The following is a 13,922-nucleotide window of genomic DNA, read 5'->3' on the forward strand; positions in this document are numbered from 1 at the left end:
AATGGTGGTGGCAAGAGACATGCCAGGGGACATGGTAAACGATTATTAACTGTTTAAGGAAGAGGCCAGACTCAGGATGGGACTCACTCCTGAACAGACCAGTGTTGCTTCAGGGCCTTCAAATGGACCCCAAACACACCATTTCCAGAACATGCTAGTTGTGTACTCAAAAGCTGGGAAACATGGCTCTCTGGAGAGAAGGCCGACACCCGGGAAGAAATATCTCTCCTGATGCAGATGGAACAGTTCCTTGAGGGTGTTTCTTTTTTCCATTTTACTTCCTATTGCAGGTGGTCTCTGGATAGGCCATTTTAAATGCTAAATTATATGAATATTGCTGGTTACCATGGTCCACAGGGAAAAATAACCCCGAATTCCCTAGAATGCACAGCAGCAGACAGAAGGAAACAGAAATCTTAGACTTGTGGCTTATTTCAGTACTTGTCTTCTGTTTAATTTTGGACAGCTATGTACAAACACCAGCACAAGCACCCTGTCCACAGTTCAGGAAGCTGGAGGATCACCATTAGCACCACTTTATATAAGCTAAGGCCAGGCCCTCTCAGAGAATGACAGAAGCCCAGACCACTTTGAGTTTAGAGGCCCCAGCCCCAGGTCCCTGATGTATCTAACTTCTCATCCACAGGGTCATACTAAAACCAAAAGACTATATGAAAATGAACACTTGAGACATGTATTTATTAACAATTAAGTCATTATACCAATAGTATGTACTGTATATTAAAAATGTAACTTTAATTATGAGTTTCCACTGCAAACAAAACACTTCATTTTATGAATGCTTTTCTGGCTTTGTTGTGTGCAAACTCATTTATAATTGAAGAAAAATCTAATTTACGTGCAACATCACCATTAATGTTAAGCATTGTGAACCCATTCAAATGCTCTTGTCCCATTGTAGAACATGTTGAATATGCATTCATCTGAAGCTACTGATGCAGGGGTGGGGATAGCAGCCAGTGCAATCCAGCCCCACTTCCGAGGAGACCTCTGCCACTCCATGCTGCTGCCTCTCTATCAGAGGCAGCAGCAAAGGGTGCCAGGCAGGAGCTGGTCTGTGAGGGGAGTCAGTTTAAAAACTAGCTCCCCTTATGGACCAGCTGCCTGTTGCTCCACACTGCTTCCTCTGATACACAGACAGCAGCACAGCAGTAACCCCTGTCAGGGAGAGCAGTGTGTCTGAGCTCCCAGACCTCCCGTGAACAAGAACTGAGCTGGGCTGCCTGCCCTCCTGGCTCCTAATACATTTTAAATGCAGAACCACAGCAGGGGTAGGTCCTGGACCAGGTGCAAGCTGAAACTGAGCCATGCTGCTGGCCAGCCTGCTAAAAAATTTTCTGGCAAGGGTGGGAGGAAATGAATATAGTCTATAGCATTAACCTATAAGCTTTTGTTTATCGATTAATCAGTTAATCGACTATACTATTACATCCCTACTCTGATTTACTCTAAATCAATTCCAGTATCTCTACCAATAGATGTCACTGTTACACATTATTTTATTTTAAGCATTACCACATACAGTATCAGTAATGAATAGCTAGCTGTTCAAAAAGATTTTACAAGAAATTACCATAATTTTGTTAGCTATTTCAACCAAGCAAATGTGTAGGCTCTCTCCTACTCCCAGTCCTCCCCTCCTCACATTGATGATGATGGGGCTTCCGCATCCTCATGAACTATTTGCACTTACTGAAAATGCAATGGACTTGCAGCTAACTAGAAGTCTATACTTAAGCCTACAATAAGCCATTTGTTTCAGACAACTTGGGACCTATTTGTAACGGAGAACTAATATGCTCAGTAAGTGCCTGTCTTTGCACTTAGCTAGTGTTTCAGAAAATTACTTACATTCAGGTCGAGGTTCAGGTGCAATATATTTCTGTCAACTCTTTTTCCTTTATTACAATCTGCATATGGCTCAGATTGTTCCAAACCGAAACCCAAAACCCAGAGATCTTCATCTTTATTTGTGACCTCTCTCTTAGTTGGTTGTTCAGTAAAGTTATCCTTCAAAGCAGTCTCTGGTAGAAAACCTACAAGATTTTAACAACAACAAAAAATCCACATCAACAAGAACTCTACATTCTTCATTCATCAGTATAATGTAGACACATACACATTTCATTGTATTTGTTAATAGCATAAATTATTATATACATTTCATATTCTCACAAATGATATAACAGCAATGTATTTATCTACATATCTTGGTACTGGTCCAGGCAAAAATTGACTCCATAATAGTGTCCCTCCACTGTGGAAGATACTGGAGTTTACTGCTCACCAGCCAAGACATTTTTCCCCACTCTACCTGAGGATTCACTATACATCCTGATCTAAGTGCTATGATCACAGTCACTTGTGAAATGAGCTAAGGAAATTCCATTGAGAATAATTAGGGATTTCACCCCCCACCATATTCCGTGGCACTTCTGGCAAAGTCAGCTTTGCCTATGTTGTACCAACACACAGTAGTCTTAAGTCAAGGGTGGGCAATAATTTTTGACCGGGTCCCACTTCAGAAATTTTTGAAGTAGTTCCAAGGCCTTAGGTGGAAGGGTCAGCGGCAGGACACTTTCATGCTTCCCTGTCAATAGACCCTGACTGGTCTGTGGGTGGGAGAGCGCGTGAAGTCTTTGCCCACCCCCAGAGAGAACCACCAGCTGTTCAGAACAGCTGGTGGTTCCCCATAGGCACCTGTGCCCCTGGCAGTGGCAGAAGACTTTGTGCACTTTCCACCTGCTCTCAAGTCACTCAGGGCCCAGGGTGGGTGGAGCACACGAAGTCTGCTCCCACCCTGCAAGGGAGCACTGTGCTTAGTCACCCGCCAGCTGAGCAGCAGCTGCCGATTGACTCTAAGTGCTGAGCTCCTTACAGGGAGGGAGGAGACTTTGCGCATTCCCTCCACCCCCAGGTCAGGGGAGTGCACAAAGTCTCCTCCCCCCTCCAGGTCTTGATTGGCCTCAAGGCAGGAGTGGGAGGTGCAAAGTCTCTTGCTCCCTGTCCTCCAGTGCATAGTGTTTAGAGTCTACTGCTAGGGTTAACTCAAAATACTGCACACTCCCCTGTCCCTAGGCCCTGATTGACCTGGGGATGGGAGAGTGATAGGACCTTTGCAGGCCGGATCAACCTGCTTAGCAGGCCGGATCCAGCCCACGGAGGCCCTTTTGCCCACCCATGCTTTAAGTCAAAATGGTGTTAAAAGTATGAACAGAGTTCTCAATCCATCCACAGTGACGTGTTCCATGGAATGAGGCAAAAATATGCACAATACATATAAAAACGTTCTAATACTTTGTAGTATTAAAGCAATTACTGTAATTTTGCCACAGATTTGGTCCTATGCATGTACAGTAGTAAGGTAGTGTTCTTTTTGTTACTTTGAAAGTCACAGTCATGACTTAAGTCAATCAAGATAAAATGGTTCCTATTGCTGTACTTCTAATTGCAAAAGCAATAAATCTAACACAGTGAGAGAATTCTTCAAAGCATGAAAGATATCTAGAAAAAGACAGTCTGTCTTTCCTTATAACTTTGCCATAGTTGTATATGCACATGAATACATGGCACAATAATCTCCACAAATATTCGGATGGAAATATAAATGCTAAACACATTTTCAGAGAGGTAATGGTGTTAGTCTGTAACTTTAAAAACAATGAGTAGTCCTGTGAAACCTTAGAGCAGAGGCTGGCAACCTACAGCACACCCCGCTTCCCCTGTGCAGCCGCTGGAGAGCGCTCCCTCCTCCCTGCAGCAGGTTAAGCTGCTGTAGAAGGAGGCAGTGCTGGGTCTGAGGCTCCTCAGCAGCTCCTCAACTGGGACTGGAGGCGCTTCTGCCTGGCCATGCAGTCCAAGGAAGGCCCAGAATTGCATGGCAGAGGCAGCGCTGCCTCTGGCCTCCAGGGCCAGCTACAGATGGCCTGGCCCCAACAGTGGGGCCTCTGGGGCTGTCCCTGGACCACATGGGCCCTGGCAGTGGTAGCAGGTCCTACCGTTGGGGCAGCCTGGGACAGCGTGGCCGTGGCCATTACTACAAAGGGGTGCAAAGCCAGGTAAGGTCCCTCTTCATGCTCAGCCCCCCCCCCCACTCCAATCCCCTCAAGATCCCAACTCCCAGCTTGCTCTGACACCCTCCCTTGTTCCTGCACCCCCCCTGGCCTGGCCAGACACCCCCACCCTGCTCCTGCATTCACTGTTGCTCCTGCTCCCTCCACCTGACCAGACACCCTATTCCCAGCCTGCTTCTGTATCCTACCTCCCAGCCAGACCTCACAACCTCCCCCCTTCTGCACCCTACTGCCTTTCCTCCCACATCCTGTACCCCATCCCTATCCTGCTTGCTGGTAGCCCTGTCTCTCACGCTCTACCCCCTCATTTTTGTCCACACCCCAGAGTCTAAGGGGGGTCATAAAATCCACTAACTCCTGAACCCCAGAAAAGTAAATCTGGTCAATGGGAAGTCCTGAAACACAGTCTCCCATTACTCTTTCCCTCACCCCATGAGGCTGGGGCACCAGAGGAGTGAGGTGTCTCGGCTAGGGGCCATATCAGCGAGAGTTGGGGATTTTTGGAGGAGTTTGTTTGCTTCTAACTTTGTGGTCCCCAACTGATTTTTCTGTGGGTCAGTGACACCCGACCCAAAAGAGGTTCCCACCCCTGCCATAAATAAAGAAAACGTTGAAACCTTTTGTGTTGGACATAATATTTATGTTATTTAAAATGAAGTTTGATAAACCAACATGAGAAAGTTAAAATATTTAATCTGTTTCATAATTTAAATTAAACCATTCTCCTACAACTGCATCCTGTAGCTGCAACTGGTTCAGAAAATATGGTCACCATACTGAGCCTGCCTTAGCCTCTGCTCCCCTCCCCTTCCCTCCTCTCCCCTTAACTCCCTGCACACAGATCCATGAATAAGTTAAATCTTGGTACACTGCTTCTGAAAGGTTGCCAACCCCTGCACTAAAAGGTAACATCTCAATCTTTCTTTATTAATGAAGCTGCTGTAAGTAGGACTATCACTGATTTTTAAAAAGTATGACTGGCACTCAGAACCATACATAGAGGTGAACAAGTCAAATCTCAGGACTCCGCCTCTGAAAGGTTGCTGATCCCTGCCTTAGAGACTAACAAAAATATATAGAATCATAAGTTTTCATGGGTAAAAGTGGGTTTTACCCATGAATGCTCATGATTCTGTATATCTTTGTTAGTCTCTAAGGTGTCACAGGACTACTCATTGTTTTTAAATAAACTTTGTTAACTGTTCGCTGCTATACACCATCATTTTGTAGATGGACTATGACTGTTTTCGAAACAAAATACTTTCAATTTTATTTTTGACATTTTCTTTAACATTTTGAAAAGGATCTTTTTAACATGAAACACTAAGGCCAATATTTTTTAAACATGGTTGCATGAAGGCAAACACTTAAATCAATATTTAGGCATCTAAATAAATATCCTGATTTTCAGAGCTACTTAAGTACTAAGATTTCAGCAACCTAGGAACAATAATGGAGCAATAAACATAAAATGCTTTTAAGTCAGAATATGATGAAAATTCAAATAATTGATGTAACATCTAATTAAATGGCAAGCAAGCATGAGTGCAGTGGTCAGCAATAAGGTTAACATTTTCAAAAATGGTGAATGTTTAATCCAATGAAGCAATTTTATCCTAAGATACTGCAGCTTAGTGTAATTAAGTGTAATGTGCTTGAATTTCTTTTCTTGCCAAAACAGCTAATGCTTAGCTTACAGTGTACACAATTTCTGGTCTTCAAGTACAAAGCCAGACTAATTTTATTAAAGTCATCACCAAATGCGTAGTGGGTATTAAGTTATCCAACTTCAGGATTAGTTTAAAAATAAGGCATTTATAAATTATATGTAAAATTTGCTCCTAGTATAAATTTGGCCTACTATGTCTCAGCAGCAGTTAATTTCACAGAGAGAATCTAATTGCATAGGTACATGGAACAGAGGATTACAGTTTTATCAGAATAGCCAGAAAAATCTTGTGCAACGTGAAAGATTTACAGCAAGGTTGTGACCCAACTCAAATCTGCCTGATTTGTGTCCATTTATCATTTTTTGTATAGACTATCCAGTTTGGCCAATATACATGGCAGAGGGGCATTGCTGGCACCTGATGGTATATATAAAATTAGAGGATGCATAATTGTATGAGCCCCTGATGTCATGGCTTATGTGGTTAGGTGCTTTGATGGTGTCACTTGTATGGATGTATTGACCAAGTCGTCAATGGGGTTTGTTGCAGGGGTATGTTCCTGAGTGAGTGTATGTGAGTGGCGATATGTAGCTGCTGGAAAGGATTTGCTTCAGGTTGGGTGAGGGGTGTCTGTAAGCAAGGACTGGCCTGCCTTTCAAGGTCTGTGAGAAGGAGGGATCATTTTGCAAGATAGATCACATTGATGATGTGCTGGAGAGTTTTTGGCTGGGGGCTGTAGGTGATGGCCAGTGACGTTCTATTTTCTTTGTTGGACCTGTCTTGACACAGGTTACTTCTGGGTATTTGTCTGGTTCTGAAAATCTGTTTCCTCACTTCCCCATGTGGGTATTTAAGTTTGAAGAATGTCTGATAAAAATCTTGTGTTTGTCTCTGTCTATGAAATTGGAGCAAATTTGGTTGTATCTTAGAGCTTGGCTGTAGACAATGAGTTGTGTGACGTGTCCTGCATGAAAGCTAGAGGCATATAGGTAAAAACAGTGGTCAGTAGGTTTCTGATATAGGGTGGTGTTAATGTGTCCATCATTTAATAGTACTGTAGTGTCAAGGAAGTGGATCTGTTGTGTGGACAACTGTTCCAGGCTAAGGTTGTTGGTGGGATGTAAATTGTTGAAATCCCGGTGGAATTCTTCTAGGGTCTCCTTCACCTGGATCCATATGATGAAGATGTCATCAATGTGGCATAAGCAGAGGAAAGGTGTTGGATGAGAGCTGAGGAAACATTGTTCAAAGTCAGCTATAAAAATGTTGGCATATTATGGAGCCATGTGGATGCCCATAGCAGTGCCTCTGACTTGGAGGTATACATTTTTTCCCCAATTGGAAATAGTTGTAGGTGAGCCTGGTGGCTGAGCTATGTGACCTAGTCCTCACCTACAACTATTTCCAATTTGGGGACAATTTATGTCAGACGCAGCAGCTTGAGGGCTGGGGTTGGGGAGCGGGACAGAAGAGGAGCAGGAGGTCAAGCCTATGGTGAAAATTGGAAAGAGCCCCCTATTCCAGCACTCCAGGTTCTGGGTGTCTTTAAGCCTATGACTGCAAGATGCTGGGACTGGGTGATAAGAGACAGTTCACTAATTAAAAATGTTCATTCTCTTTGAAGCACCTGGCATTGGCCATTATTGGAGGACAGGAAAGATACTTGTCTAGCTGGATCTTTGGTTTGACTCAGTATGGCCATTCTTAAGTTCTTGAGTTGATCCATATAACTCTGATATCTATACTTGATCACTGTAGTGCTCTGTATCCAAGAGCGAAACAAACTATAAAAGGTCCAATGGTTCAGAGCACATTAGCATAACTGGTCTGGAACAGATGCTGCTGAGATCACATCACCTGAAGTCTCAGCTTCCAGCTGGCCTCCATTTGAATACCAGTCAAAAGTACTGATCATCATTTTCAAAGTTCTCCATGTAACTGGGTCAAGTGACCTATGCGACCTTGAGCTTACATAAAACTGCATTCCACTGGAACAAAGAAACTGTCAGACTCAGTGGTGAGGTATTTATTAGTGCATGAGGCAGTTTTCTCAACAATTGTCCTTTGCATCTGGAGGTTCCTTGCAGGTGAGATGACTATGAACCCTCAGCAGTGTCAGAACAAAACACAAACCCACTTTTTTGAACTATTTCCAAAATAGTATAGGAAGGGAAGAGAATAAAATTCACCTGACTGGATAAAACAGAATTTTGTTGTTGTTGTATATCCACAACATTGAGGTAATTAGGTACCATGCTTGTAACTAGAGTATAAAATGTAGCTTAGGTAGGAGTAACAGATAAGTTTAATGTCCTACTAAGGATATGTTACATCAATTCTTCACGTAATACATATTCACAATAAAGATAATATATTTGTAGTTTCATCATCATACTTTACATTTTAGGTGAAACTAAAGTTTTTTTAAAAAAAAATCATGCAGTTTGTGATCCATTTCTATCTATTCTCTCTCCTATTATAAATGTTGTTATATATTATTGATAAAGCTGGCAGTTTAAAACATGCTTATAACCATTTGGTAAAGCATATGGTACTATTACTACCCCAGCACTTCAAAATGATACGTGTGCCATGCACATATTTTTAAATGCTTTCATTTCTGGTAAATATTCTGAGCCCTGCATCTTGCATCTTTCCCACTGTTACAATTACTCTAAGTAGTCTCTCCCTGTATTGAATTTTATCCATAATGTTGACTCCCCCAACATTTTCATATTCTGTATGTTGGATTTGCTGAACATTGTGTCATGACTGCAAGAAGCCATCTTTGACAGACGTTTTCAGGGCAGCTTATGTCTCTCACAATTGAAGTTTGTAACCAGTAGCAGTTTACCACTCCAGTGCCTTCTGCTGGCTGTCACAGGGATTAGCTCTTCTCGCCACTGTGCCCTCTTCTGGTGGTGCTTTGCTGCCATTACTGCTGCTCTGGGAGCCATATCACTCCCAGGAGTGCAGTGTCCTCTTCACTGACACAGCCCTCCAAGCCATGTTATGCTGTGGGGTCCCTCATTCCACTGGCTCTTGAATATTTGTTCAGCCACTTTCCATAGTGGCAACTAGTAGGGGGTGGACCCAGGCTGGTCCACTACTCTGTGTCTTGTCCCAGGGACTGTGTAGGTGGTTGCCCCTCCAACTCCTCTGTAAATCTCCTTGGGCCACTTCTGCACAGCCCTAGCACCTTCTTTGCCCTTGCCTCAAGACTTCAATCTGCAGATCCCTGAAGTTTGCCAAGAACTGCTTTTAGCTTCCTAGGTTTTTCCCTCCAGCACCGTTCTGCCCAGGGTGCTTGCTATCTTCAACCTGCAAGCCAATCAGTTGTCCTCCCTCCTCAAGCTCCAGGGATTAACTGATGCTGCTCTCCAGCTCTTATTACATGGGTCAACCCTAACCTGATTGGCTGCTCCTCATAGCTTCTCTCTATTTGGCAGCCTCTTGCACAGCCTTCCTACAGCTCTATTAACCCCTCATGGGCCAGTATGGAGCACACACTGCATCACAAAGGTCCAATTCGAAACAAAGTGTCTCACCCATTTAGTGGGTGTACAACTATCATACAACTATCTCCTTTGTCAACTGAATAAGTTCTATATTTCCACAGATCTATTATCACAACCCCCCCCCCGCTTTTGTTCTATGTGTTTCTTCGGGTGTCTCTTTTCCCTCAGCAGTGGCAGATTGTTCCTCAGTTTATACTCATTTTCCATATACACCCCAGTATCTAGTTGTCATGTTATTGGATTTTAATATGAGCAGGCAGATCACTGTTGCACCCACGGGTAGTGTTTGCTCCAAAATCTGTTCAAAGTGGGACATATGAGGTATCAAATGAAAGCTTATGCTCTACAGATGTTACTCATATGCTTGTATGATTTTTGTATGTGATGTTATGAATATGGGCTCTGTTCCTATATTAAATGTTCTCTGTCTGGGAGGGAGCAATAGGCCTGGACTGCCTATTGTGAGAAGGATTGTTCAGTGAAAGGCTGTGCTAACTAGCACTGCTTCATGGACAATGGCTCTTGAAGTGGCCAATACACACCTGAGGAATGTGTTTGGAAACCTGAAGACCAGCCAGTGTGTAATGGATACTTGCATGTGAAACACAGACAGGGTCACTTGATCATATGACCAACTCCAGTTTGGGAGACACTAGGAATATAAACATTCCAGGAGGGCATTTCCATCTTGTCTTCAATTCTTGTCCATCCAGATTCCAGATGCATCCTTGCTAGGGACAGAGAGTCAGGAAGGATTAGCTGATTCATTCTGATACAGGATGTACACTAGAGACTTTTAAGCTAGCAGTTGGTAACATCTGTGGTAAGAGCCTGCATCAAGAACTTGATGATTGATTAAATAATGTTTCCTCTTTAACAATCTCATTCTCAACCCTTTTCTTTCTTCTATTAATAAACCTTTAGATTTTAGATTCTAAAGGATTGGTCCAGTGTGTTCTTGTGGGTAAGATCTGAAGCATAAATTGGCCTGGGACTGGTCCTTTGGGATTGGAGTTGGTGAGAATGGGTTTTATAAACTCTACCTGTATAAGGGCTAAGTCTGATTCTGGCATAGGGAAAGCTGGGATGTCTATGGTGTTTTACTTGTGGGGCTTCCTGCTGGCCAGAATGGCAGCTTAAGTGCTCTGTGTGACTGGGTTGTTGCCTATATGGGAAAAGGCTCAGTTGCCAGCTGTAAGTAGCCCTGGTTTGAGCACTTCACCCTGAAAAGCCCCTCTCAGTGCTGCCTGGACCCGAGCTGAGATATTACACTAGTCTTGTATTTTTTATGGGACTGCTTTGCCACCCTTTCTCTTGAGGTGAGCATAACTACCACTAGGCAGCTTTAAACCTGGGACCTCTGGAGCTTAGTATAGGAGCTGCTACAACTTGAGCTATAAAGCCAGCTGGCTCTCATCTTAGGCTGTAAAGTTCCCTTGTTCTTATGTCTTACTGTTTTGAGCTAAGTGCCACTACATAGGACAGTGAACTGCACTAGGTATATGGGTTACATGAGCATCATGAATCAAAGTAGTCCTTACTATAATAGTTCCAATCCACCTTTATGGATAATGCAATGGGAAAGGCCAACCTGAATGTGTCTTTCTATGGACAATTCATCTTGGATTTTAGAGTCTACAACACCATACATTGTTCCCATTTTTAGGAAAGATACCCCAAAAGTCTCAGTTTTTACAGCGGTTCCCATATCTTTGCTTTACATTTCACATTCTACCTGTTTTGAGAGATGGGAGCTGTGATAACTTTGACAACTTTCCATAAGTATACAGCAGACATACACTTTTTATGGAATTCCTCAAAATGTGGCATTAAGATTGTTGGTTTGTGACCATGGTGACTGATTGCATCATGCTGATTTGCTAATAAAATTGATGGTAAATTATTCAGAAGGCTTGTTGGTACAGGGACAGTCAGGAAAATTAATCCAATTTAGCTGAAGCTCTGACTTTAAAGTGGATTTGTTAAACTACATTAAGATCTTGTTTCAAATTTCACATAATTGTCTGTTTGTGACCTTAAATGTTTTCACAAAATGATTCATTTATGTTTGTTTGCTATTGTAAAAATGTTTAAAATAAAGAGTTTATGATTGCTGCCTGTGCCATCTTCTGAGAGTTTCAAATTCATTTGCTGTGTCACAAAACAACATGAGGTGATTTCTCATATGATTGCTCCTACTAAAGATGTCCCTCTGGGAGAGTGCAGTCACAGTTTGCCTACTGTCTCCAAAACGTTTTAACAGCAATAAAGCCAGGGTGAGCTAAGGGAAGATGACTAACCTCTGTGCTCTATAATTATTAATATTATAGGTAAGCTCAGGAACTTGGACTGCTGGTTAAGAACTGATACCATAATGGACTGGTAGCTCATATGTAAAGATACCACTCTACTCAGAATTACTACTTGCCTTAGAGAAATTTGAATGAAATAACTATGAAAAAATTTCAGATGACAAAATTCTTTAGGTTAGTCAGAACTATAGCTGGGTGGGAAACAGTCTTCCTGTCTTGTGTAAATCTTTGAGATATTGAACAATTTCCCCTGAATGAGGACAGAAAGTTAGAACATCAAAAATTCTTGCCAACTGAAAAACTGACAATTTGTTTCAATTGAAATATTTTATTTTAGTTTCAACCAATTCTTAAAAACTATAAATAGTTTGAAATGACTTCTTGATTTCAAATTTAATCTAGAAAAGAAGCCCCAGATTTATTTATTTTGAAAGTGTCAAATATAATATTTTAACAATTTAAAAACATTTTTATTCAAATATTTTTTGAATAAAAAAATTAGTCAAAATGACTTATTCTCAGAAAAACAAAAAACTTTTGGTTTTACAAAAGAGCATCTTTCAAAAAAACTGAAAAGTGTGCAAGTAGCTGTACCACAGATTTGTGAAACTAGAGAGAATTAACAAAAACCTAGGTGAATGGGCAATACTGTGGCCAATTACATTTAATGCTGACAAATGCAGTGCAAATTCACACTGGAGAGAATAATTCAAAAGTACAATTACACTTTATAGGGCTCAAAATACTCTGTTTCAACTGAAGAAAGATTTGGATATCCAAGTAGACAGCTCAATGAAAATCAAGTTCAATGTGCTTCTGTGGTCAAAAAAGGAAAGAGAATGCTAGGGTGTATAATGAACAGGATGGAGAAAAAATACCAAAAACACTATAATGAGTCTCACAGGTTCTCTAACAGTACCCTTTAGTGGTGTGATGGAGGCCTGTACTCAACAAACTTTCAGCCTACAATATCCTGATGCTTAGTAGCACAGGTCCCGGTGTGGATGATTCAGCTCCTCTGGCTAAGTCCTAAGAGATCTACCCTCTCTGGAGCTATCAAAGACCCACAAAGGGAAAAAAAAAGCAACTAATATAAGTTAGTAGTAGGCCTCTCTTCCTCCAAGGATCTTCTATGAGGTCATCATCCAGCCTAACATATCAGGTGAATCACCCAGAGTTTTAATGTAAACGTTCAGGGTCTGGCCCACCATCAACTAAGGGTAATGGTTATGGGAATAGGCACACAGAGCAACACCGTTCTCCAACAGCTACAGTTTGCCTCACAGGGCTTTTTGTAATAGAACTAGGTTTTTCCATTTTAGACTTTACTTCCAACCCTGAAATCTCTTGTAGGTGTGGTACAGCAGTGTTGCATGACCCACAAGCCTCCCTGGCACCCACAAAAAAAAATGGTGGTGTAGCCTCAGTGGGAATATGGTGTGCATCTCAAAAAAAAAATGGCAGAATTCAAGGAGTTTCAGAAAAGAGCAGCAAGAAAGATCAAAGGTTGGAAAAAACTTTCATATGGAGTAAGGCTGAAAAATTGAGATTACTAACTTTAGAAATGAAATGAATAAGAGGGGACATGATAAAAGTATATGAAATAATGAATAGCAGAAAATATAGATCAAAAATTCATTATACAAACACAGGGGGAAAAACAAGAGTAATTCGTTTCTTTCAGAAAATGTGATTAAACTGTGGAACTAATTTCCACAGCAAGTCAGTGATTATTTCCTAGTGCCACTTCCTCCTCCATACCACGGGTGCTCCTGGATTAGGCACACTGTGGCTACATCTACACTGCCCAGTCTTGCACAAGAACATATGTAAATGAGGCACAGCAATGAATATCGCCGTGCCTCATTTGCATACTGAGCCACCATTTTGCACAAGGGGCTTTTGCGGAAGAAGGAGCAGTCCATACTGCTCCTTTCTGTGCAAAACCCCCCTCTTGCGCAAGAACCATTCTGCCTGAAAATAAGCAGCAGAACGGCTCTTGCACAAAAGCCCCTCGAGCAAAAATGGCAGCTCATTAAGTATGCAAATGAGGCACAGCGATATTCATCACCACACCTCATTTGCATATGCTCTTGCGCAAGACTGGCCAGTGTAGATGTAGCCTAAGAGTATGGAGGTTTAAGTGTATTGGCATATGAGAGAGCTCTGCTTTAACAAGTGGCTTTGCATAAAGTGATGATGTTATTGTAGAAAACCAAAGCAAAACAAAATCAAAGAAAAATCAGGCTTATACTGTTTGTTTATATCTATCAGAAGCATACAATGTAATCCTCATTTTCAGACTATTGTAAGAACCAACCATAGCAA

General features: G+C 41.9%; 1 protein-coding gene and 1 long non-coding RNA gene across 4 annotated transcripts in view; one reads left to right on the forward strand and one right to left on the reverse strand.

Annotated features, from left to right (window-relative positions):
- FMN1 (formin 1) overlaps positions 1-13,922 on the reverse strand; it is a 372,953-nt gene that overhangs the window by 267,995 nt on the left and 91,036 nt on the right. The window contains exon 3 of one of the 3 annotated variants that reach the window (XM_025189464.3): positions 1,873-2,057. The exons of the other annotated variants lie outside the window; for them this stretch is intronic. Within the exon in view, the coding sequence (XP_025045249.3) occupies positions 1,873-2,057 (185 nt within the window). The remainder of the gene's footprint in view (positions 1-1,872; positions 2,058-13,922) is intronic. 3 annotated transcript variants of the gene reach the window in all.
- LOC112547388 (uncharacterized) overlaps positions 1-13,922 on the forward strand; it is a 42,574-nt gene that overhangs the window by 27,077 nt on the left and 1,575 nt on the right. The gene's annotated exons all lie outside the window — the stretch shown is intronic.

The sequence above is a fragment of the Pelodiscus sinensis genome, chromosome 5 (assembly GCF_052426305.1).
Source record: "Pelodiscus sinensis isolate ZL-2025 chromosome 5, ASM5242630v1, whole genome shotgun sequence".
Lineage (NCBI taxonomy): Eukaryota > Metazoa > Chordata > Testudines > Trionychidae > Pelodiscus > Pelodiscus sinensis.